Consider the following 25,488-nt stretch of genomic DNA (forward strand, 5'->3'; position numbering starts at 1 on the left):
TAGTGTGAAAATCATTTCACATTATGAAATTTTGAAAAAGAACCTGCAAGTTTAAGTGAGTCATAAAATAAATTTTATGAAAGTATGGTTGAAATTTTTTTTTCTGTAGAAATAGTTTTCCGATTTTCAAAAAGGAATTTAGTAAGACAATTTAAATTCACTAATTAAGCTTTTTTTTTTTTTAAAATTTTTTTATGCATTTTTAAATTAACCAAAGAGAATTATTTTTAACTTCTATTTCTTTGTTAAAAAGCGTAACACAATAATACAATCAATTATATAGAAAGAACGCCAAAAAATTATTATTATCACAACTTAATGTTGCATTGTTTCTAAGACACCACAAAAGCTATTATACCAATAAAATTGTAATTTTTCTTATAGTTGGAAAGCATTTTAGTCAACCTTGTCAATAGGGAAAAGGGAAAAACATTTTACCTTTGTGTTTATAAAGCTATGTGTGGGTGACCACCAACTAAGTTATCTTCTTCCTTCAAAAGAAAATTCGTCTGCTATTTTTATTGATCCTGTCTGCATCTTTTGTTGACCACCTATCTACTCTTTTCTTCAAACTTACTGTTGAAATCAATATCATTGTTTTTGAGCATTAAAAGTTGCTGTACTTCATTTCATTTTTTTCTTCTTCTTGCACCTTGTAAAAATTTCCTGTCAGATTATAATCTTTTAACAAAAACATTCTGATTTAGATAAGTATTTTAAAGCAAAAATAGTCTTTCAAAATAAATGAGAAAGAAATTAATGCGTCCATTGCATCTTTTATTTATTTTTTTGCTGATTTAACTAACATTGAATATGGATATTTGTTTATAAAGATAAGCTCACTATAATAACAATATTGTGTTCTACTGTGAATTGCTGTCATAACAGATTTATACTGTTCAATTACTCAACACTCCTAGTGTTAAGATTTTGCAGAATTTTCTTCTTTACACAATTAGATTCTGTAGAATAATATTGGAAAAATTATATTTGTTTTGTTAAAAACAAGCTATGGAAAAGATGCAAAAACGGGTAAAAAATTCAGAGGATTGATAATATTTATAAGCTAAGACATTTAAAGTGTAACTAACTTTTCTACTCACTTATTTATCTGTCAGAATTCATATTAACTTTTCTACTCACTTATTTATTTGTCAGAATTCATATTAATTTTTCTACCCACTTATTTATCTATCAGAATTCATATTGACTTTTCTACTCACTTATTTTTCTGTCAGAATTCATATTAACTTTTCTACTGACTTATTTATCTGTCAGAATTTATATTAACTTTTCATTTGTAGAAACCCCTGGAGTCCCTTCATTAGATGTCGTAGGACAAGACCAAAACATTGTGAAATTGAGTATTACAATGAAAGAAGATGGAAAGCCAACTTCCATGGAAGATATGGGCGAATATCTAGAAGTAACCAGATATAAAGTAGAATATAGGTTAGCTTCTGAGACCTGGGATGTTGCCAACATTCAAGAATATATGATTGGTAAAAATGTTTCTTTTTAGCTCTTCTGCCAAATGTTAAAATATTTTCAAAACAGTCTTTCATTTTCTTATTTCTAAGTGAAATTACATTTTTTGCCTACTTCAAATAAAATCAAACTTAAGTTACATAGATTTTAACTAATTATAGGAAGAAAAAAAAACATTTCAGTATATTACTAAAATCAAGCTGTATTTCAAAATTTTACTGGGAATACATCAATAATGCATTTACTTTTAATCTTGTGGTGATCAATGTCTTTTGCTTCTAAATAATAAACTAGTAATAAATAGTGTTTGCTATGTAACACAATTCTATATACTTTACTATCTGTAATGCAAACCAAAATTAACAAGTGTGTTGGATTATATTTTTAATAACTTACTTCAATTTTTTCCCCATAAAAAATAATTACTTTAGTGCAGGATGTTTTTTTTTTTAAGTATTTGTATTTAAAAATTATTTTAATGTATTAATATTGATGTGTTCCACATATATTGCCAAGTTTAATGATAAGTGAAATGGTATATATAACACAAAATTATGTGTAATGCACAACTTCATTTTTCAAGGTTAGCATTGTAAAGATCATCTATTGCAATCTATTTTTATTAATTTACTTATATTTATTTATTTCGAAAAATGAATGTTATATAATTTTGAAGCTTTCAGTTACTTTCCTTATTACTCATTTGATTTTAGAATATTCTTATCTAAAAATGCAAAATATTATTTTTTAAAATTTTTTTTAAATTTTTTTTATGAACTGTAAGACACAGATTTGAAATAGATACCTCATAGTAATATAGCAAAATTTTCATTCATATAAATTTTGAGGACACATCAAATTTCCCTAAACAAAATTATTTTTTACACCATCATCTCTAAATATTAAATTTTTTTTCTTCCACTTTATGAAAATTTTAATATCAAGGAATTTTTTTTATTTCAACTTTATTCTAATATTCATTTCATTTATTCTAATAAATAATGCAATAATAATTCATATATATTTAATGTAACTTAATAATAAATTAATACTATCTTATAATGTAATATTATTCATTTATTTTTATTTTTTGAAAATGTCATGAGATTCTATTTCATTATAGCAAATGTCTTTCTATTTCTATAAACACAAAATATTGACAAATGTTAACAAAATTGTTGTTTTAAAATGCTGAAAACTTAAATTTATTAATATTTTTTACTTTATAGGTGAACAGTATGAACTGAAAAACATGAGTTACAATGCTGAATATGTTCTTCGTGCAGCTGCACACAATGCCGCTGGGTATGGAAATTACTCTGAAGATGTGACATACATGACACATTCTCTACAGACAGCTTCTGTTATCTCAAGTGCCAGTGGCGCCCTCTCATCTGTAGGACTGCTCTTGATTTCAATACTTATTAACTCTTCGCTTTAATAAGGGGCATAAGAATTTAAATTCAAGATTTAAAAAGAAAAGAATAATTCAAGACATTTATAAAAGCTGAAGATCCCGAAGACTGGAGTGGAGTTAAAATTTATTCATTTCTGCTCAATTTAATCTTTAGTAATTTTGAAATGTAAAGTTTGTTAAATTTTTTAGTTTATATGATTTTATGCGATGTACTGGTAAAAAAACCACATGCATATTGTGGACTAACAAGGATGCCAATGAGTATGGATTTAAACATACAAACACAAAGAATGTTTCGAAGTTACAATTTAATCTCTCTAATTTTATAACTTTTTAAATGATTGAAATTATTTTGACCTACTGTTATAGAGAATTTTTTTTCATTTTGATGTTTCAGCTTGCGTTGGGACTTCGGCTTGTATGAATAATAAACCTTTTGCGATGAATACTGATCAATTGTATGGACACCTGATAAAATTTGAGTAAGTGCTCTTAAAAGTAACGAAGGCTATGTTTAGTTATATGATGCATTCAAGCAATATACTTAATATTAATTTTAATAGTAACTATAAAGGAAAAAAAGTTCTCACTGTTTAAGAGTTTAAAACCATCTTTGGACAATAATAATTAATAAAATGGAAAATTTTTCTGACCAAATCATTAGCATCATGGCATATTCTAACAAAAATATAATTTATTATAAAATTTTTATTTTATTTGTTGTTTGATCTCAATAGAAAAAGTGTTTAAGCTCCAAATATTGAAAGCAGTTTTAGATAATATTTCTTTGATTTTTCATTCTTCAGAAATATATTGCAATGATTAGAAAAACCAAGAAGTATATATATATATTTTACCTAACTTTATTTTGAAATTCTGTATATCAGATTGGATAGTATTACTGTTTTGAACTGATGTCATTTTGAAAGATATTATGCTCTGTAAATTTGTACTAAAGTTCTTTAATTCTAAACTCAAGTATTTCCGAAAGTTGGCATCCTTGGATAAAATTAACATATAAAATCACATTGTATCAAAATTAAATCTGGTTTAAATCTTCATATTCCACACACTATTTCTAGTTCTTATTGTTTTAAGCGATTTAGTTCTAAAAATAATAATTGTATTTTGCTATTATTAAAATAAATCTTTTTATCAAATTTTGAAGTATAAATAAAATTTTATAACACCTAAATTAATTTATTTTTACTATTAAACTTTAAAGCAGATGCATTTAAAAAAAGTTTCTAAACTATATATATTATTATTTTCGGAATTAATACACACTTACATCTACAACTTTTAAAAATTATTAATTTTGTATATAATCCAAATATTAAAATTTTTTCACTATAGTAATGACTAATTTATTAAATGATTGATAAAATTTTACAGAAGGAATTGTGAATTTAGGCATTTTCATAACATTCCATTTCTTTTTTGGGTATTTAATTTACCCAATTTAGTTTGCCTACAGAAGGAAAACAGTATGTAACTAACTATTATTATTTTATTTTAAAATAAATCAAGATAATGTAAATATATTTACAAAAGCCCCAGATATTTCATAGGTAAAGATATGAGATATACAGTATTTTGAAAAGTTTCCCTCTATATTAGATTAGTTAACTTTTAGAAAAATAATGACTTTGAAATAACTTTAAAGAATGAATATCTCTTTTCTGTAATTAGCATGTGCAGATACGCTATATTGCATGTCTTTAAAGCATTGTGCTTCTAATATGACTTAAAAGATAACTCTAAAGTAAAACTCTTTACATTTTAAGAGCCAAAAATTATGGCTAAGGACCATTTTATCATCTAAAACATACCTGCCAACTTGGCTAAATTTTCTTACTTTTTGTACCTCATATTTTTAACAAAAATTTACGAAGTTCAGTTAATTAAAGATATTTTTATAAAATAAGTTTCAGAAAATTTTGAAATATTTTTTGTTGTGATTTTGTAACTCTGAAAATATACAACATGCATTATGCTTGCCATAAAACATGGTAATTTCTATAATTGATAATATAGTGAATGTCAAATCATTCTAATTGATACCAAATCTCTTTAATGGAGACAATATCTTTAAATTTAGCAAGAAAAATACAACATCGTATGAAAGTGGGATAGTAGGTAACATACATTTTTTACAGTGTGCGTTTTTTTTTATGATACTTTATTAGCATGTTTTTTCTTATATACTTTTGGACTGTATTGAGTATAGTCCTAGGCCAAAGTTTTATATCTTTATGTCCTAATCAGGCCCTGAGGAAAGGTAACAGAACAAAAAACCTTCAAGGTAGAGAGTAACTGAATCACTTTTGACAGAAATGAGATATGAGCAAGCCATGAAAATATTTTATTATCTCAGATCACAGATTAACTGAACTACTTTAGACTGAAATGAGGAGAGATTACTGTCAGGTTAGAGATTAACTGAACCACTTTTGACTGAAATAAAGAGAGAGCAAAACAGGAGGATATATATGGTGTTATATAGGTTACTGTCAGATTACAGATTAACTGAACTACTTTTGCCTGAAATGAAAAGTGAGCAAACCATGAAAATATGCAGTGTTTTCTCAGATACATATTAACTGGTCAGGTTACAGATTACATTTTTGACTGAAATGAGGTATGAGTAAACTAAGGAAATGTAACTTAACCAAATTTTTACTAATTTTAATTTAAAGCAATTGATTTGAGGTATATTATTAACAGATTATTATGATAATATATAGCAAATGAATAGTTGGCAGGTATGGCATGAATAGTTGTTTTCATTTATAACTAATAAATAACCAATTAATTTTATTTTGCAGTTGAACAAATGTAATTTATGATTTAACAGTAATCCTTAAACAACAGTTTTGTTAAACAACATTTATCAACACTGCCAAGAGTCCTTAGTGCTTAAAGCAAATTCTTTTATTACATTTTAATCCATAATTTTTAAGAAAGCTCAAATTTTCGGTTCTTAATGATACAAGAAGTGTGAAAGTTATAAAATTCATTTTTAAATCTGTTTTTTAAACATTTATATAAGTTAAAATATATTATTTTGCTTTAGAAAATTTAGTATGCCCAAATATAACATTATTATTTATTCTTTAATTAATTGCAACTACACTGTGTAGAAAATATTTTTGCAAATGTACATTTTAAGAATTCTCAAATATTTCTTTTGTATTATAAATGTAATGTAAATATTATTTCATATTTGTATTGCTTTCATTTCCATTTGTATAATGTCTATTATGTTTATGTTCCAATTTTTGTTTTATTTGTATTGTTACACATAATTGTTTTATAATTTTTTTCAACTTTTTTACCAATATGTTTATTAGTTGTGTGAGTTTAGAGGAAAATGTAATTTTTTCTCATACATGAAGCACAGCACGTTTTCAAACTGAATAGTATACTTTTTCACAACAGTTATCATTGTACGCATTAAAGCTTTTGGTTTATAAATCAAAATCATAACATTGTATTTTATTCATCGTAACTGCTACTAACTAGTACTGGGCTATATCATATTTTTAATGTTGCGATACATTGATATTTCATGACATTTTCTAATTTTAATTATTTTTACATTGGTCAATATTTCCAGTTCCCAAACGAAAATTATCGGCACTCTTAAAAATATCGTATTATAATTATCCTTGTCAGCAATATTCTTGATGTTGTTGTTTTCGATATTTATGATATAATCTTTGATAATAATCAGGCGAGACGGTTTTCACAATATTAAATTATCGTTTTTATAGAACTTAATAATATGCTGATTTTTTTAAAATTTAACTAATTATAATTATTTTAACATTATTCGACTTTTTTCATTACCCAAATAAAACGTCATTATTTCATATCGATACCATATTCAATATTTTTCGCTTTCGGTGATGATCGCAATGAAATTGTTATCGATGATATTTCAAGAGAGGCCGACCGACCTGTATGGCGGAAACCTCATGTTAGAAAGGTCCTGACTTCGAATCCCAGTCAGAGGCATGAATGTCCTTATTTTCTCTGTACAATCTGTCTTTCTGATGTATGTATGATGAACGTCAATATATGAATGGGCATTGAAAAAAAATTATTTTAAGAGAAAGTAGTCATGATATATCAGGGAAATATTTTATAAAATATCGCTATCGCGATACTTAACGCCGATATTTCACAATATATCACCCAGATTTATTCTTCAGCTTCCCTAGTTAGAATTTTATGTGAAGTATCCCTGTTTTAGAATCTTTGTGATTAGCTTTCCAACTCGAATAATTTTTGTGAAGAATGACGAATGGTTACATTCATTGTTAAGATAAGAAGTATATTTGTGATATTTATTTTAACACTTTTTTAAATTTATAGTTTTTTCAAATACCCTTACTTTAATCTAATCACTAGGAAAAAATATTAATTTTTTTTCTCTCAATAAATGGTGACCAGACACATTTTTTAAAGATATCTTCATTTACCTTCTATTAGCAAAATATTTTAGTGTGTCCGCTCATTGTTGTAGAAACACATATATTAAAGAAAAATATTTATTTCGTTTTTATATTTAAAGCTAAACACATTTTAGTTTTTTATTAATGACTATTATCAATAATTTACAGCGAAATAGCATTTTTAAATCTGAAAAATGAAACAAAAAAAAACCTAATTTAAGTCAACATCTTCATATTTTATAATCACACACGCATAAAAATAAATTTGTTTACGTTTGTAAAATATTTTAAACTTAAGTTTTAACAAAATTTGCTATGCGATTCAAGGCAGCTTCTAACCCTAATATAATGGTATTATATCTGTGATGTTGTGTAGTGTTAACTACCCCTATATAAAACACTATAGATGGTAGCATTTTCCAAAGCAGTATTTTAGTTAAATGTTAAAATTAAATAGGCAAAATACTTCGTAATCAGGTTATTCACTGGCTGAGTGTGTTATGGTAATAACTTGTTTAATGCAGGCATGTTTTCATACAGCTTACCACACATCAGTCAGTAGCCTAAATATTAATTTTGGCTTTTCTTTATTGTTCGTTTCCATGGCTCAAAATATATTTATCTTCATAACTTTTTATCAGGTAGCTTAGTTTGAACCTTCAAGCATTTAAAAAAAATAATTAGTGTATAAAGCTGGAAAAAAAGTTTTAATTTTTATATTTCAGCTAAAATTTTCACGGTACAACTTTGATTGTCATAGCAATGTGGTCTTATGAGATCTCAATTTATAGTAAACTTCAGCAAAAAAGGCTTTGACCAATCAAATATCCTAACTACAAATTGTTTGTAATTTGTAAAATGGTTAGCTTAGCTTTTATAAACCTATAATATGGAAAAACCGGATTTATTTAGTGCTACTGTTTTTTACCCTCTATGAAAAAGGTTCTATTAATTTACAAGATTTACATTCTTAGAATTTTTGTTTTAAAATAGGGACTTTACTCCATTTACTAAATAATTTTCTTAATCAAATTTACTACAAAGAATTAATTCATTTTTTTTTACTGGTTTTAAAATTTGACTTAAATGTAATATTTTAATATACACAATGTTCATCATTATATCGGTGAATAATTTCCAATTTGTTGTATAAGAACTTTCTTTTTAATTTGTGATCTATTTTACTATTATTTGATACATTTGAAAACGAAATAGTAATCACACGATATTCATGCAAGAAAGTCTTTCTGTTAACAATAAAATATGTACTCCGATGTGTACAAAAACTATATCTAATTGCTATTACATTAGTTTCAAATGCAAACTTGAAACTGCGATATATCAAGCTTATTGCTTTTCAAAAAGTCAATGTAAAATTATTCTTCACGAACTGTATGAATATTTTTATAGTAGTTTAGAAAAACAAAAGCGACTGTATATTACAGGTGTTGTTGAAGATAGACTTTCTATTATATCTTGAACTGTTCCAACATTATTTTTCAATAGTTAGTTATAACTTACAGCACATAATGGCATCTAGTCATGCTAAGAGAAATATAATTAATAGCAGATTCTTTTGAGTCATTTAATATGGATATAAATTTATGTACTTTGATGTTGCAAACTTTTAACTTGTCTGTTTTTCAATGTTCTTCATATTTATTGTAAAATTGCTTTTGGTGTAAATACAAAAATGTAAAACTACATATTGTTTTTTTTTTAATTTTTTTTCCGTGAATAAAAATTCAAATCTCTAAAATTGTTTTATTTTATAATTTGTTTTACAATAATAACTATTCAAGATATTTGTTACTGGCTATATTGACGACATCTGAGATTAGACCATGTCATTTTCAAGCTAGTTGAAAATAAACTGTGTACACTTTATGGCTGAAGGGGAAGAAAGTTTTGACTCGAGCATGAAATGTAAATAACAAAAAACATGGGACTAATTAAAAATTTCGAAGCAGATTAGATAAAAAAAAAGAGTTGCCAACAAAAAATAGAAACAAAGGAGAAAATGCGGCAGCTAAAGGAGATGACACTAAGTGGTTCAAGAAAAAAATAGCACTTTTTGGATATACAGTTAAAAAACTGTAACCAAGTTTTAATGACTAAGTCTTTTTATGACTTTACGAGATCAAAGAGGTTTTAGTTTCATTCTGGATCAAATATAAGTTAAACCAAGTTTGTAAGTTGAATTATTTTTAGGTTTTTATTTTTTCACATTGGTTTAAGAAAATATACTGTAAACAAGTGAACAATACAATTTTATATATAAGTTATTTTAACTTTGTTTTCATTGATATCAACTAATTCATTTCAAGTTAGATGCAATTAGAAAGATCTTATAAAATAGTCTAAAAGCAACCACATAAAGTATTCACTGCATCATAGAAATAATAACATTTCATCATATCAACGTAGAAGCATTATTACAACTGCACCTTAACACACACTAAATCCATGAAGTTTTAGACTGGAACCAGGTCAGCCAGCATGTAGCATGTCAGTTTGGTAAAAATTAAAATATTTGAAATATGCTTTGTTAATAAAAATTCGAACGATTTTTCTTGCATGAAATAATTGTCAAAAATTAGATCTAAAACATCCTAATTTCTATAAATATTCCGTGCATATTTAAGAATGGCATTTTTGTTTTCTAGAACAAAACGAATATTTTAACAAACGCTTATCTCCTTTACTTAACAATTTTTTAATTTTAAGATTATTGTTAATTATCCAAGAAAAACATGGAAATTTGGAAGCTGCATCTAAGTACTGAAATTCATTAGCAAATTCACCAAAAACAACTTAAGGAATATCACTTTTTTCCAGTTACATACTATTCATGGTATTATAATAACATTTTTACAGGTTTTATTTTAGTGCAAAATATTGTTTTAAAAGTGAAATTAGTAAAAAATAAATTATTTAATGTTAAATTAATTTTATTAAGTAATAAAATTTTATTAATTCAGATTGATTGGACTATCTCCCAGATCCAGTCTTATACTTGAAGTAATTTTAACTGTAAAAATCTGATGTTTAAAATTTCTCATGCAATTTTGTGTTTTATTTTCAGTCTAATCTAAAATTATTTGAACATGCAAATTAATGATTTCACATAAATTAGTTAGGCAAATCTCTTATTATTTTATAAAATTTAGCAAAGTTAATTGGTAACACCTGGATTAGAATCATGTACATGTGAAATGTAAAGTTGCTCTTTGTATAAAGTGACCACACCTCCCGATTTTGGCGGGACAGTCCCGCGTCTCGCAGATTTTTAAAAATGTCCCGCTTTTTAGAAAATATCTGCATTTCTTATTTTAAATGTACTGTAAAAATATATTACCTATTATTTATTAAGTATTATGGTAAATATAAAGAAATAAAAAATACATTAAAAAAAACATAAAATGAATGCAGAGTAAACTAATTTAGGCAATGTACCAAAGTTAGATTTACTCGGTTCAAACGGTGATTACGGTGTTCAAAACATTATACGACAAAAAATTTGCATGTGCAAAGACAAAAACCGAACCAATTATTTGTAATGTTTTTTCACCATATTCGTTTTCACAATTGCAGAAAAAATTAGAAATTCTGATTCTTATATTCTTCTATATATTCTGATTCTTCCAACCACAAAGATTTAAAATTATTTCCCACAATTGTTAGATTTTTTGATCCAGAAACAGGAATTAAAATTAGAATATTAGATTTTGTTTCATTGCCGGGGGAAACCTCACAAATAATTTTTGATTATTCGTACTATTTTTAAAAAGAATAATTTGAACAATAAAATTATTGCCTACAGTCCGGATAACACTAACGCAAATTTTGGTGGAAAAGCTAGAAGAGGCATCAATAACGTTTTTTACGAAATTTAACGAACATTTGAACCAAAAAATTATTGGAATAGGTTGTGCAGCGCACATTCTACATAATACTATTCAAACAGCATCTGACTCACTTCCAGTTGATGTTGAAAATATTATTGCAAAGATTTATTCGTATTTATATATATATCTATATTGTGCTTGTATAAAGTTTGAAGGATTTTTGTGAAAGCGCAGAAATCGAATACAAAAGAATTCTTGGTTACAGCAAAACACGACAGCTACCTCTTTTACCAGCTGTAGATAATATTTTAAAAATATACGAACCATTAAAATCATACTTTTTATGACAAGATAAATGTCCAAGAATATTGCAGCTCTTTTTTGAAAATGACACATCACAAATTTGGCTTCAGTTCATTCACAACCAAGCTACATTATTTCACAATGCTGTGAAAATTATTGAAGGGGACAAAATTTCAATTGCGGAAGTGTCAAATGAAATCAATAATTTAAAAACAAAATTACGAGAAAGAATTGATAACGATTACATTTCTTTAATTATTCGAAAAGACATCACTAGGTTGGATGAACAAGGTGCTATTAAACGACCTGATTTTTTGAAACATGTCAAAATTTTTTACAATAACTGCTTGGAATATCTTGAAGAATGGATAATTTAATTCGAAGATATTCAAAATTTTCATTCAATGACATTAAAAAGGAGATTTTATGGGAATATGTGGAAAAATCTTTTAAATATATTAGTAACCATTTTCCGAAAAATAATATTTGCGAAAATGATCTTTTTGATGAGGTGTCATTGGTAAAAAGATATGTTACAGATGAAAAAATTAAATGTTGGTTGTCTGCAAATGTGGAAACAGACAAAAAATGGACGGAGTTATTCCTTCATTTTAAACAGAATAATATTCCTTATCAAAATATTTTGAAAATTGTAGAATTCACGCTCTCCCTTCCAGGAACAAATGCAGTAACAGAATGTGTTTTTTCTAGTATCAATAAAATATGGACAATTGAAAAAACGCAGTTGAACTTTAAAATCTATATTAAGTGTAAAATATAATTTGACCATTCAAATTACATTATATTTTACACAATTATATTTTACGAATGTACAGGAATGTACGATACGTACATGAATTCATGTAAAATATTTCACGACATTTTGATAAATGATCCGAATCTATTGCAAAGTATTCACTTGGATCAAAAATATGACCGTGAAAGAAAATCATAAATTTTTTTAAATAAAAAATTTAATTTGATTAAAAATCATGATGTTCAAATTATTATTTTTTACAAATATTTTTTTATAGTTATCAATAATTAATAATAAATACATTTTTGTACAAGTATCTGAATGTATACAATAAATTATAGATAATTAAATTGTAATTATCATTTCATCCCATTTGTCTCGCTTTGTCTCAATGAAAATGTGGTCACTTTATCTTTGTAGCATATAACAGTATTAACTAGAATGAAAATTACTATGTGAATGATTTTTCAAAAATACTGTTACTTTGATAAAATGAATTAAGTCAAAAGTTTTAAAATAAATAAATAAAAACATGGATTTCACAAGCATTAAAAACAAAAACTTGTGAACTTAATATAATAAAAATATATTGAGATACTTAGTCATAATGGTAAACATTATTAATTTGAAAAAAATCAACCACTGATTATATGTTTCAGCACATCATAAAAACAAATTATGAAGTATTAAAAAAATGCTCTGCAACCTCATATCATTTAAGATGTTATTGCACCTTATATATTTGTTAACACAAAAGACCAGCCACAAAATTCATAATAATATTTATTTATCTCAAAAATATAAATATCTATAGAGATCAACATTTTATATAATTTATATAAAAATGTAGAGTATTTGTAAATTATTACTTCAAAGCATTAAACAGAGTAGCAGAGTCAACAGTGTTTTTGTCCCCACCAAATCTAAAAAGCATTAACAAGAATAGTTACTATATCTACTCCACTTTTACAAAAGTTGCATGATTTCAATAAAATTACAAGTCACAAAGTTTTAACTGAGTTTAAAAATTTAAAAAGATAACTAACTATATAGCACCATGTATTATAATTTTATCTATACATGACCGTAACAGGTATATTTACAACTTTAAAAATTAATACAAATTTATCGCTAAATGTATAACAATATACTGTACAATGAATATTCATTTCTAGTGATATTCAATAGATATAAAACTTTAAAATACAGATTTTAGAATTCGTTAATAAAATATTAGATCATCCACATGTTTATAAAATTCATATTGACTAATCATTAAAATGACGAGAAAGCATCTCAGACAAAGAGATGAAAATTAGTTCAAAAATTTTTATAAAAATATCAATCAGTTCGATCAATTTTTACATAAAATGTGGAAGATGAACGCTAGATTTGTACTAAATAGGAATATCAAGTTTTCAAGATAGTAGAAAGAGGCGTCAAAATCTTGCTTACATTTTAAGTTTTTCATAAATAATTTATTTTTATGTTAAAAATGAAAGGGAAAAAAAATGAATGTGAAACATTAGATAAAAAGATTTGTTCTTTAGGCTCAAATCAAAAGGAAAAAAAAAATTGTTGCAAGATTTGTGTAATTATACTAAATAATAGAAAAAATATTACCTCTAATGATGCATTATTTTAATTTTTGCCCAGAAATATTGAATAAATATATTAGAAACAGGCATAATTTCCTGAGTAAAAACTAAATAAATTAGTTTCGTAAAACTAAAAATCTTAATTAATACAAAACCACACTGTATTATTAATTTTAATTAAAATTTATTTCATACAATATAAACCATTTTAATCAAGTCTAAATAATGCTATTTTTACTAGAGTGATTAAAGAAACTTTTATTTCAATTTTTACTATTTTATGAAAATACTTGACATATTCTTTTGACTTCAAATAGTAAAATTTTTCCTAGGTTTTATCTCTATAACAATTTTTAACCTTCAATAAAAATAATTTTTGATTGAACATTTTGATAGAAATAATGTTTAAAAAAATGTACCAAACTACCTTTGCACGATGTCAAAACATATTAATTCAAATATTGTTTTTGTTGCTTTGACTATATTCTGCTAAAATGAGCAACATTAATGAATCAGAATATTAATTGGCCACATTTTAAGTATTATAAAAAAGATCAAAAGAAAAATGCTTCTTACATATGGTATTGAGAGCATAAAGTTTCATAACAATTTATATTTCATAAATACTTTCAGCAACAAAAATTTTTTGTGTGAAAAAGTTGACTTTCATATTTAATTTAATTATTGTAAATTTTCAGAATCATGTTAGACATGCTAATATAATTTTTTTTACGTACATCAACTATATTCAAGTAATTTTCACAAAACAGATAAAATTATTAGCAATAATTATTTCATACAAATAATTTAATGAGTTTGTAATAATTAGTAAAAATTTATTAAGTCATTCAAAAATCATATTTACAAATAAAAAATAATGAAATTACAAAATTGTTTTTGGCACATATTAATTTAAAACACTTATGTGTTATAATAAAATTATGTATTATAATAAAAATTACGTGTATAAAACACTTATGTGCGAACACAAATGTTAAACACTTATTTTTCCACAATAAAATTTTTTATCTTCACTTTTACAAAACAAAAATAATCTCTCAATTTGAGCAAATCAAAAAACATCTCTAAAAATGATGCTGTTTGATTTATTTTCAATATTTAATGAAAAAAAAAGGAAATTAAACAAAAAGTTTATATTTTGGATAGCAAAATAAACAAATACTACCTTCTTCGTTAGAGAATTTATGATAGAGTATTCAGAAAAACTGCCAATGTGAAGATTTACCTATAAGTAGTGAGCTTGTAAAATAGAAGGTGAAGTGTTTGGTTTTTGATAAGATGAATATTTTGTTTGGTTGTCATACATAGCTCAAATTTTTTCACAATAAAATCAAGCTCAACCTTTAACTAACTTGTACAAATACAGAGTGAAAATAGATATCTAATTTTTTAGTTGAAATAAATTATATCAGTAAAGCATGCACAGCTTTTGATATATTATAGATAAATAAAAGAAAACTCATAATTAGTGATGTACCGGGTGCTCGAAAACTTCTCGGTACACGGCCTACCCTGATAATCTAAATTTTACTAGGTTCTCGGAACTAGCTAGGATAAGGATTCAACTTTTACCAGGTACTCTGTATATCTTTGGTAATAACAATTTTATAATTATCATAAATTAAATTATTTTGAAAAAGTATTTTGTTATTAATTAGGATTACCACTGAAAAATTAAAAACAATTTGAGTTTTTTAAACATTAAACTATTTGTATAAATAAAAAAAAATCACAATACATTTTGCTTAATAATAATAGAATCAGGTTTAGACAACTCTAAATGGTGTTTTCTCAAAGCGACATTTCTAACAGTAACAGGACTAGATAACTTCTTAAATTTTCTTCTATATTAAATTTGAAAAAAAGTTTCATTGCTTATAAATTTAATTTAAAATAATTTTTACCACCATACAAATAAATAAATAAAATATACACATGCACTGAAGCTCTAGAAAAATTTCTGCTCACAAATTTAATTCAATTGTCCTTTCATTACCACTCAGGAAAATCATCCTAAAAAATAGTAGAAATTAATAGGTTTGCATTCATGATTATTGAATGATAAACTTTGATTTTTAAGCTATTTTTTAAAACTAGTTTCCATTCAACGAAAATTGGCTAGCTGAAATGAAAAAATAAAAAGATTTTTTTAACACATTAAAAAATTTAATCCTTTCTCAACTATGAAGACTGCAAACATAAGATCATGAAGATAAAAGTGGTTGTTAAATAGAGCACTGTTAAACAGAGATTAAACTGGACTTAATATGCTAGCAATAAATATCCCTAAAGAAAACAAGTGTTATTATTATTTTTTTTAGACAAACACAATGGTAATCGCTCTTAACTTATCATTATTTTGTTTTATTTGAAGACTAACAACAATTCTTAAACTATAAATCATTTCTAAAAACAAAAATTTTTTTCTTAAACATTAATTCACCATGATCATAACATGTATATTGCTTAAGAAATAAAAATATTGAGCTATTACATTATATTTAAAGTGGTAAAAAGATAAAATTTTATAGTGGATCAGAAGAAGAAAGTCCCAATACATTTTTGAATACTCATAATTAGAGTCCTATAAATTATGTACATAATTTTCATTTGGTAATTAAATTGGGCAATTTTATTAAGCAAATGAAATTTAACTGAATTGAAACTATGCGGATATCGATTCAATATGGGGCAATCGTAAATTACCTGCATCTTTTGTATAGCTTATAGGATCTTACAAATAATCCTGTAGCACTACATTTTAAATATACATTTATAGCACTACATTTTAAATCTTAGAGAAATATCAAATGCTTGTAAGACATGAGAAATATACATCTATAAAAGTTTTCTATATTAGGTCAATGCAAATAACTTTAAGGCATTATAGGTAGTTTGAAGAGCCATTTCATCAGGTCGAATTTTATAGAATGCAGCAAGCATTTCAATAGTCACAGGAAGAGAGCAGGGCTCATTCCTTTGAAAAGTACAATATCTTTGAAGAAAGCTCAAAGATTTTTCAGTTAGTTTCTCTTTGACTGATGCAGGAATTTGACTGGCTCTGGTGTTTGGATACATAAATGGTGAATCACTTTCGATCAGGAGATGATCTAGTGGCACCAGGTTATCCTCAATGATTTTCTTCAAACCTTCCTCAGATTTGTCCTTCCAAACAGAACCTTAAAAAATATATTCAATCAAATTATAAGAAATTAATAAAATTACATTAATATTACTGTTGCCAGGGGTCTGTTCAGAAGAAGTTTGGGTCCATTAAGGGACCCTTCACAAAATATCTTTTCCTAAAAACGGACCCTTTACAAAATATCTTTTCATAAAACGGACCCTTCACAAAATAATTTATCTTTTAATCGGACCCTTCTAAAATTTGTTTAGCTTCATTATTGTTTTGTTAATCAAATAAACGCATCCCGGAGGGGGGGGGGAGAAAGACGGTTCGAGAAAAACTAAGTAGCCCTAAGTTTAAAATTCCAAATGTAGCATTCTAAGAAAATATTTCTACTTTTACAAACATCGTGTGCACATTCTTATTAATACTAAATCATAATTTTTTTTTGTAAATAAATAATTGATCCCCCAGGCAGCAATTTTGTTAGCAGTTAGCTGTACAAAAAGTATACAATAATAAACACATTGAAGTTACTCATTTATGGAGTTCTATTTCTTTTTTTCAAAATAGCTTAAAATTATACCAAACCTTAATCATCGCTTTAGCAAATGCATGTAACAAACACTTGACTTTGCACTCCCATAAAATCTTTTCAGGTACAACAAATTTACCTCTTAAGGATACAGCGAAGTTAACATTCCCAAGCAGGCTCTATGCAAAACAAAACGTGCCTCTAACTAAAAATGGTAATCTCGAACCCAGCCGACATAAGTTTTTGTGCCTCACTTTAAAATTAACTTTAATTCGAAAAGTCTTAAAACTTTAAATATTTGTGAAAAAGCTTTCTGGGCATTCACAATGAAACCTAAAATAAACGTTAATAAAGATCTTGTACATGAGCATCACTTCAAAGTTAGTATGAAAATCCACGAATAATCAAAAACAACAGGGCATTTCCTTAACATCAATGTAGAGAATTCTGGGTAAATTTATACCAGGCAGCTGCACTTTAAAATTAAAAAAAAAAATTAAAACATTAAAAGGTATTAAGTCCAAACCCTTGCTTTTCCCACTCTTCTAATCATTATCCCACATTTACCAACATGCACAGAGTAGTTACTATCACCAATGTTGACAACAAAAAAAATTTCTGAAAAACAGGTGCCTATGCAGGCAGTGTGTTCATTTTTAAGAAGAAAATTTCATTAATCTGTTCTCAAAACTGAGTACTATATTTCGGGAATAAGTGACCAGCAAACAACATTTACCAGCTTCTCTTTATCTTCCAAATTCCTTTTGTTTTGAAATATTAAGATGGTTCAAATTGCACTTCATAAAGCATTAGCCAGGTATGTTTTTTTTGTCAATTGATATAAATGTTTGCAACTATTATGAATTACATTGCAATGTTTAGGATTTTAAATATTTATTTTAGTGGTTAGATTATTGTTAATAATGATAGTTTTTCACTGCAACTCATGAAATGGCAATTTAAATACGATTAAAAAATTACACAAAATAACTTTTTCAATATAATGCTTTGTAAAGCAAAACATTATACTATACACAATACATTTTGTCTCAAGCTGACTACTTCATCAGATTGTCTTTTATGTTACTCCGGACGAGCCGCGATTGCTGTGCCTTATTATTAAGAAGTACTGGAGAGCTAGAAGCCTAATGACTTAATAGTCAATGGCTGGCATTTGTTTAATAATATCTAATCACAATATGAATTCAATATTACTTCATTTAGTAAAATACAAAATCTGTTACAATAATAACAATAAAAACATTAGTTCAGAAAAAAATTATTATGTTTTAATTGTTTTTAAGGAGGTAATAAAAAGAAACTTCTTAAAAAAAAATGAATAATCTTATTAGACTAGATACAATGTTGATAAAAATCAAAAACTTCGAAAAAAAGGAAATTGACATTTCTTTTAAATTATCAAATACTATGATGGAAATGAGAAAAAATAGTCATGAAGTCATAAAAATTATCTCGGTAAAAATTCAAAAAACTAATAAATAAATAATAATAATTTTTTCAGGAAACATTTATACTACTGATAAATAAAAAACATCTTAAATTACCTGTCAAACCAATGTAACAGCCACTGGAAAGATAGGCTTTTAACTCTTCTACTTTTCCACAAAAAGAATGGATTAGAATATCTGGCAGACTAGAAGAATTATTTTTCAGTATTTCTAATAAATCATTATGAGCATCCCTCTCACTTATAAGAATTGGCTTTTTCAACTCCTTAGCCAGCTTCAGCTGTAAAATGAACGTTCATTAATAAATATTAATAACTACATTTTAGATTCAGCAACCATCAAGATAGAAAAGGTTATATTAATTTCAAGATAAGTCGTTTCCATTAATCTAGGATAAATTAAGGAAATGTGCAGTGTAGAAAAAAAAAACTGACACACTGAATAAATTTTGATGTAATGATCTGATCTTCATGTTCTAGGACTAAATCTTAATGGTTCGAGGGCGTGACTTCAAATAGTCTAATTAATTAATGCAGACAATATTTTAAGTTACAAAATAAAAAATAAAAAAACATACTTTTCCTGAATAAACATAACTTTTTTTTTGACGGATTAAGATTTCTGATCCTCAAAATATAGGAAGAAGCCACAATCTGAGAAATATGGTTCGTATCGTTCGGTCAGGAGAGCTTCCAAAAGTTTAGGCTCCTTCATGTTAATTTTACTTTTTGCATATATCACCATAAGTCAAGAACTTTTTAAGCAAATGGAAATTTTTTTACACAGACTTCTAAAATTTGTTTATTATTTCATATTACTTGTTTATAATTACAATAAAATTTTATGCAAAATAAAACTTTTGAATCACAAGGAATAAAATTTTCTATATCATTTTAAAAATTGCAATTTTAAATGGCACAGTACAAAATTTGAGCAAAATCCGTCTAATAGTTCCTGAGAAATCACATTTTGAAAAAATCGTATTTTTGGTGGATAAAATTCCAAATCCTTCGAGAAAAAAAAGGTATGTTTATTCAGAGAAAGTATGTTTTTGTGTCTATTGTCTGCTCTAATTAATTAGCATATTTGAGGTCATCCTATCTTACCTTTAAGACTGAGTAGTACGTGAAGATCTGATCATTAGATTAAAAGTAATTCAAGGTGGTCATTTTTATTTTATTTTGCACACTGCACAAGGAGTCCATTACAGTCCCTATCCAAACTGTTAACTTTTGTCATCAGCAGATATAGTTTTAAGCTAGTGACTAGGTGTAAAAATGTAGCTATGCGCTACGAGATGAGATTATTTTTAGCAGCAGTTGTTGGTAAACTGTGGAGTCAGTGTTACAAAATATGTGGGATAAGTGAATTACTAGGTTTAAGATGATCAATGATTTAGTAAGAATAAATACCCAGAAGACATCTAAGAAAAGAGCAACTTAAATGCTAATTTTTTTGTTCAGAGTATCCTACACTGCGATCTGAAGAAATAATCTTAATAAACTGACTAAAAAAAAAGTAAAAACTAGTAACCACAGGATAATTAATTTGTGATGTACAATGTGCAAAATAAAAAAGATATCACTATAAATAACTTTTATTGAAATGTTTACATTTTCTTAAATTGAATACCGGTTTAAATTATTTAAAGATGGGAACTCAAATATGCTAACTAATTGGTGCTAAATATTAATAAAGTTATGATATCAGACACAAAAATGTACTTTGTCGGATTAATCGTACCTCTTTTCAACAGATTTAGATTCTTAACTGTCAAAATAATGTGGTAGACACAATGTGGAAAATATGGTCCCAGCAGTTTAGTCAAAATAGAAGTTGAAAGTTTGAGCCACCTTATGTTTATGCACAAAGCATAAAGAAGTTTTGAAGCTTCACAGCTACTTCAAAGCACCTAGACATCACTTTTATAAATATATCTTTAGCTGCTTTGAAAGTCAAGTGGGTTTTCAAATACTTTGATGAGTATCCTGTATATTAAGAAGACTTTTCTAAACATTCCGTTTGGATCCACACTCCCTCTCATTGGACTCTGCATTTTAGACAATTAAAACACACTTATTAAACTACTATGGACATTAATTTGCATTTAACCAATATTAGTGTGAGAACCTAATAAATATAAAATTTGAATCTATAATACTGAGGAGTTAAGATAGTACCTGCTTAATCAATACTTCCTTTTGCTCTGACTGTTCAGAAACATTTTTACTATAGTCCAAGCCACATTGTCCTATAGCCACACACTCTGGATTTGAAAGAATATCTTTCAATTCTTCTTCAAAGTCCTCATCCCAATTTTTTGCTTCATTAGGATGAACTCCTAAGAAGAAAAAAATCTAAATATTTAGTTTTATAGCTTAAAAGCTATTTTAATGGGGATAAATATATAAAATAAAAAGAAAAGTTAATTTTCTAAGAAAATTTACAGGAGAACACATTTCAGAATCCAAAGATTTTTACTAAATACGAGGGGTGCAGCTCTGAAGACCTGGAGGTCAATACATGACCTCAGTTTGTAACAAAAAATAGGTTGATAAAATTTACATAATAAGTATAAAAAAAAATTTATAACCGTTTTTTAAACTTGTTTAACGAAACTTTGAAAAAAATAAGGGATAGAAACATTAAAACTAATAAATATAAAGGTGATAAGATATCAAAAGATTAAAAGCTTTTGACATTTAAATTTTTTTTAATAAGGAAAAAAAACTGGAACAATTTCAAAACGAAAGTAATTAGAGGATTTATTTAAAAAAATAATAAGGTGTGCAAAACTTTAATTGTTTTTTAATTAAAATTTTTTTTAAATATAAATTAACCATGTTGCATCCTGAATTGAGTTTGGGGTTGATACTTCAAGAAACAATAGATTAAAAATAATAAATTATTTTTGATATAGTATGGATTTGACGATCTGATCCAAGCTTTTTAAATAAATTTCAATTCAAGTAAGATTTTGGAGCATCTATACTTCTTGCTTTTAAATTATTTTCATCAACATGAAAAAAATTGTTCAAAAGGATCAACATGAATTACTATACATAAAACTAATATAAAATGACATAGAATGATGTACTATAATTAAGAACACACATGAAATTTACCCTTCAAAAGCAAAAATAAATAAATGAATAAGAAGATAAAATGATTATTAAAAAAAATATTGTACCAATCAAATAATTTAAAAGCTATTAAAATACTTCTTATTATATATGGTAATTAGTTAAGTATTATAGCTTACATATTGTAGACCTATTACCTTTTTGGTAAAAAAAAAAAAAATAAATAAAAAAGAAATCCATGTACATAGTTTGACAGCATACACATACTATATAAATTGACATAAGTTTTCTTTTTTTTTCAAAAGGGTAATAGTCAACTAAACATCTTATGTGCAGTACCTCATTTTTGTCAATTATTGCCACTTTTTTAATATATTAGAATTTAGCATTTCAAATAATAAAATACCTGCTGCACAATATATATAATCAGGATATAATCTAGTCAAACGCAGAGCTTCTCTACTTGAGGCAATATTTGTTCCCGAAACAATAATTTTCTTTATTCCTAAATAAAAGAAAACCACAGAAATTTATAAAAACAAAATATCAAAAAGTAATATAATTTTGATATTTATAATAGATTCAAAAAGTATAAATATTAAAATCAAAATAAAACGAACACACACACTAAAATTGACACTATAATTAGTTAGAATAGACTTCTTAATCAGATATATTTGGATGGTAACAAGAGTAAAGTTGAAAAAAAAATTTTTTACAAGGATTTTTAGGATTTAACAAGGAAAAACTAATTTTAACTGTTTGAAAGTTATTTTCATTAAGCACAGAAGAAGTGGAGACTAACAATCAGAGGGTTAAACTATTCATATTCTGGCACTTCATTCACACAAAAAAAGTTGCATAACTTTTGGCATTTAACAAAGAAATTTTTTTTGTTGTTGTTTGAAAGTTATTTTCATTAGGCACAGAAGAAGTGTTGACTAACAATCAAAGGGTCAAACTATTCCTATTCTGGCACCTCATTCACACAAAAAAAAGTTTTGAATGCATTTAACACATGAAAGAAAGAAAGACGAAGAATTTTTCCAAACTAGAAATTTTGAAAACTATTGTAGCAAAGTATTTTAATTTTTTCTCCCTTTCATTTAAAAATGGATGTCTAAGACGACCATTTAAAAAGTCATTCCATCGAGAATAAAGTAAATAAACAAGTAGTTTATCACACTAGCAAATATTAATTTGAATTAAATACATTTCAGTAATTTTTCTCGAACTTTTACAATTTAAAAGAATAAAAAGTAATAGATAAATAAAAGGATTTAAAAAGTCACAAAAATTACCAGCATTTTTAGACCGCTGAATCACACTGTCAACATCCCGAGCAAATTTTTTATTTGTTAAATTGGCGCAAACGTCAGTTATTAAATATTCCCCATCCATTTTTTCAAGCATGGCTTCAGCACAGTCTGAAGAAGTGTTAAATTTACTTCTTTTGACATCATCTTTCAAAACCTGACTTGAATCACTACTCATGGTGAGACTTATAAGACAAAATGAATCGATATGCTGCAAGATGTAAGATAAAATATTTAAATATAACTAGATCAAATAATATGAGGATAAGAAAAAAAAACAGTGTCTTTTATTTTAAAATATATAACAAATTCAGAAAAAAAAATTATGTGTAATGAAGAGATATTTGCAATAGTGAAAAATTATTTTCTGTACATTTTCAGAAAGTTTTATATTATAATACACAAAATATGGCATTTTTGATTAGGTAAGTGGAATAATATTAAATATTTTAAGGAATGAAAATAGAATGGTAATTTAAAATGTTGCAGTCATGCTAAAGCTGCAGTCATGTGTTGATTTCAGGGGTTCAAACAATACCCTAAGCAAATGAGGCATATTTGTTCATATCAAAATAAATATAATTCTTACAATGAAATTGAAAACATTTTAACCATCTATTTGAAAACTAAATTGTAGATTTTAAATCATATAATATAAATAAAGGAATCTAGAATCATACACTAAAAAAAAAAACTTTCCAGATCAAAAATTTAAACAAGGAATTATAATTTGAACGTTTTCAGAAATGGAATTTTGCTTATGATATGATGCATCTCCAAATAATCTAAATACATTAGATGATGGAAGGTCGAAAAAAAGTTATATGGGTACATAGTGTCCTATGAAATTATCTAATATATTTTACAAGATGAGAAGACGCATCCTGGTTAGAAATTAATAAAAAAATCTAAAAAAAGAATTAAAAATAATTATTTCATAAGAAATGAACAATTTAAAAGATTTATGTTTTGATTCTGCTATATGTATATATTTTAACAATAGAGATGTAAACTAATATAAATTAATCTGTAAAACACACAAAGAAGTAAATTATCATTTGGTTAGAACAAAAAATATAAGGTTACAAAATATTTAAATTCAAAAATGGTGAGGAATTACTTGTCTCTCACTTTGTTTCAACTTACAATTATTTAAAAATTTCAGTTAATAGAAGATCTTTGATTCTGTAACCCAGTCAACGTTAAAAATTCAATGGCATTTATAATATATAAGATGTTTGTGTTACAATAATATACCAGTAAATATTTTAGAGATAAATAGGCAAAATTAAGATAATCTACAGTAATTAAAAAAGGTGCTTGTCTGTGTTTATAGAAGATTCGACTTATGATTATCTAAAACCATAACTCTCTGAGGTCAATATTAAAATTTTTATCATTTATTTGAAATGAATTTCTTAAAGTTTTAAAACTAGACACACTTTTTTATGCACTCTTTGTTAGTATCCATGAATCAGTTGTGATTGTAGAGAACTAATAAATATACTTATTACACAGTTGTTCAGATTTCATAATTAATTTACTAAATCATAAATTTTTATTCTTCATGTTTTTATTGAGTGTGAATTAATACATAGGAAATTAAGTACAATTTAAAATACTAAAATTAAAACATAAAAATAAAGTTAAAACAATCTAGGAAAACATATTGAATACCTAAAAATATTTATACAATGAATTAATATCAAATTAATATAATATTAATATCAAATTTGGCCAAATTTTTAAATGATTCGATAAGTCAGCAAAATTAATCTAGATATATCCATTTAACTATCAAAGTCAATTTTATTTATCGTCTAGTTGGAATTTCAAGTGTAAATAAAAAAAAGGGACTGCGATGTTTTTTGATTAAGATTTTTCAGATTGAGTTCATATTAAAAGGAATGCCCTTTGAGTTTTAAAGTTTATGTTCGTAAAATCTGCAATAATCAAAGCGAAAAATCTTCTTTCCGTTTATTCCGTTCATTATACTGTAATCCATCAATTTCCATTTAAATATTATAAGAAGATCATTAGTGATATTTAACTGCAATTATATGATT

General features: G+C 25.8%; 2 protein-coding genes across 2 annotated transcripts in view; one reads left to right on the forward strand and one right to left on the reverse strand.

The window, feature by feature from the left end:
- The window catches only part of LOC107448616 (neural cell adhesion molecule 1), a 136,076-nt gene extending 126,952 nt beyond the window's left edge, over positions 1–9,124 (forward strand). Inside the window, exons 8-9 of the mRNA XM_071184238.1 lie at positions 1,305–1,502; positions 2,718–9,124. Coding sequence (XP_071040339.1) covers positions 1,305–1,502; positions 2,718–2,929 — 410 coding nt within the window. The 3' untranslated portion in view covers positions 2,930–9,124. The remainder of the gene's footprint in view (positions 1–1,304; positions 1,503–2,717) is intronic.
- A 3,916-nt stretch (positions 9,125–13,040) lies between these two features.
- Positions 13,041–25,407, reverse strand: LOC107448613 (3'-5' ssDNA/RNA exonuclease TatD). The gene is made up of 6 exons (XM_016063880.3): positions 25,100–25,407; positions 23,408–23,633; positions 22,513–22,611; positions 21,204–21,364; positions 19,120–19,303; positions 13,041–17,071 (listed from the first exon to the last, which is right to left on the reverse strand). Exons 2-6 carry the CDS (start codon positions 23,598–23,600, stop codon positions 16,749–16,751), a joined length of 960 nt encoding a protein of 319 aa, XP_015919366.2. The 5' UTR covers positions 23,601–23,633; positions 25,100–25,407; the 3' UTR covers positions 13,041–16,748.
- Between the last annotated feature and the right edge of the window lie 81 nt (positions 25,408–25,488).

Source organism: Parasteatoda tepidariorum, chromosome 8, assembly GCF_043381705.1.
Source record: "Parasteatoda tepidariorum isolate YZ-2023 chromosome 8, CAS_Ptep_4.0, whole genome shotgun sequence".
Classification (NCBI taxonomy): Eukaryota; Metazoa; Arthropoda; class Arachnida; order Araneae; family Theridiidae; genus Parasteatoda; species Parasteatoda tepidariorum.

What these genes read in the sequence shown, in the direction of transcription:
- LOC107448613 (XM_016063880.3), bottom strand. Translation starts at nt 23,600, where the DNA reads ATGAGTAGTGATTCAAGTCAGGTTTTGAAAGATGATGTCAAAAGAAGT. An exon ending in TCAGCGGTCTAAAAATGCTG is followed by an intron (nt 22,612 to 23,407) that starts GTAATTTTTGTG and finishes TCTTTTATTTAG; the next exon opens with GAATAAAGAAAATTATTGTT. An exon ending in TTATATATATTGTGCAGCAG is followed by an intron (nt 21,365 to 22,512) that starts GTATTTTATTAT and finishes TTTTCTTCTTAG; the next exon opens with GAGTTCATCCTAATGAAGCA.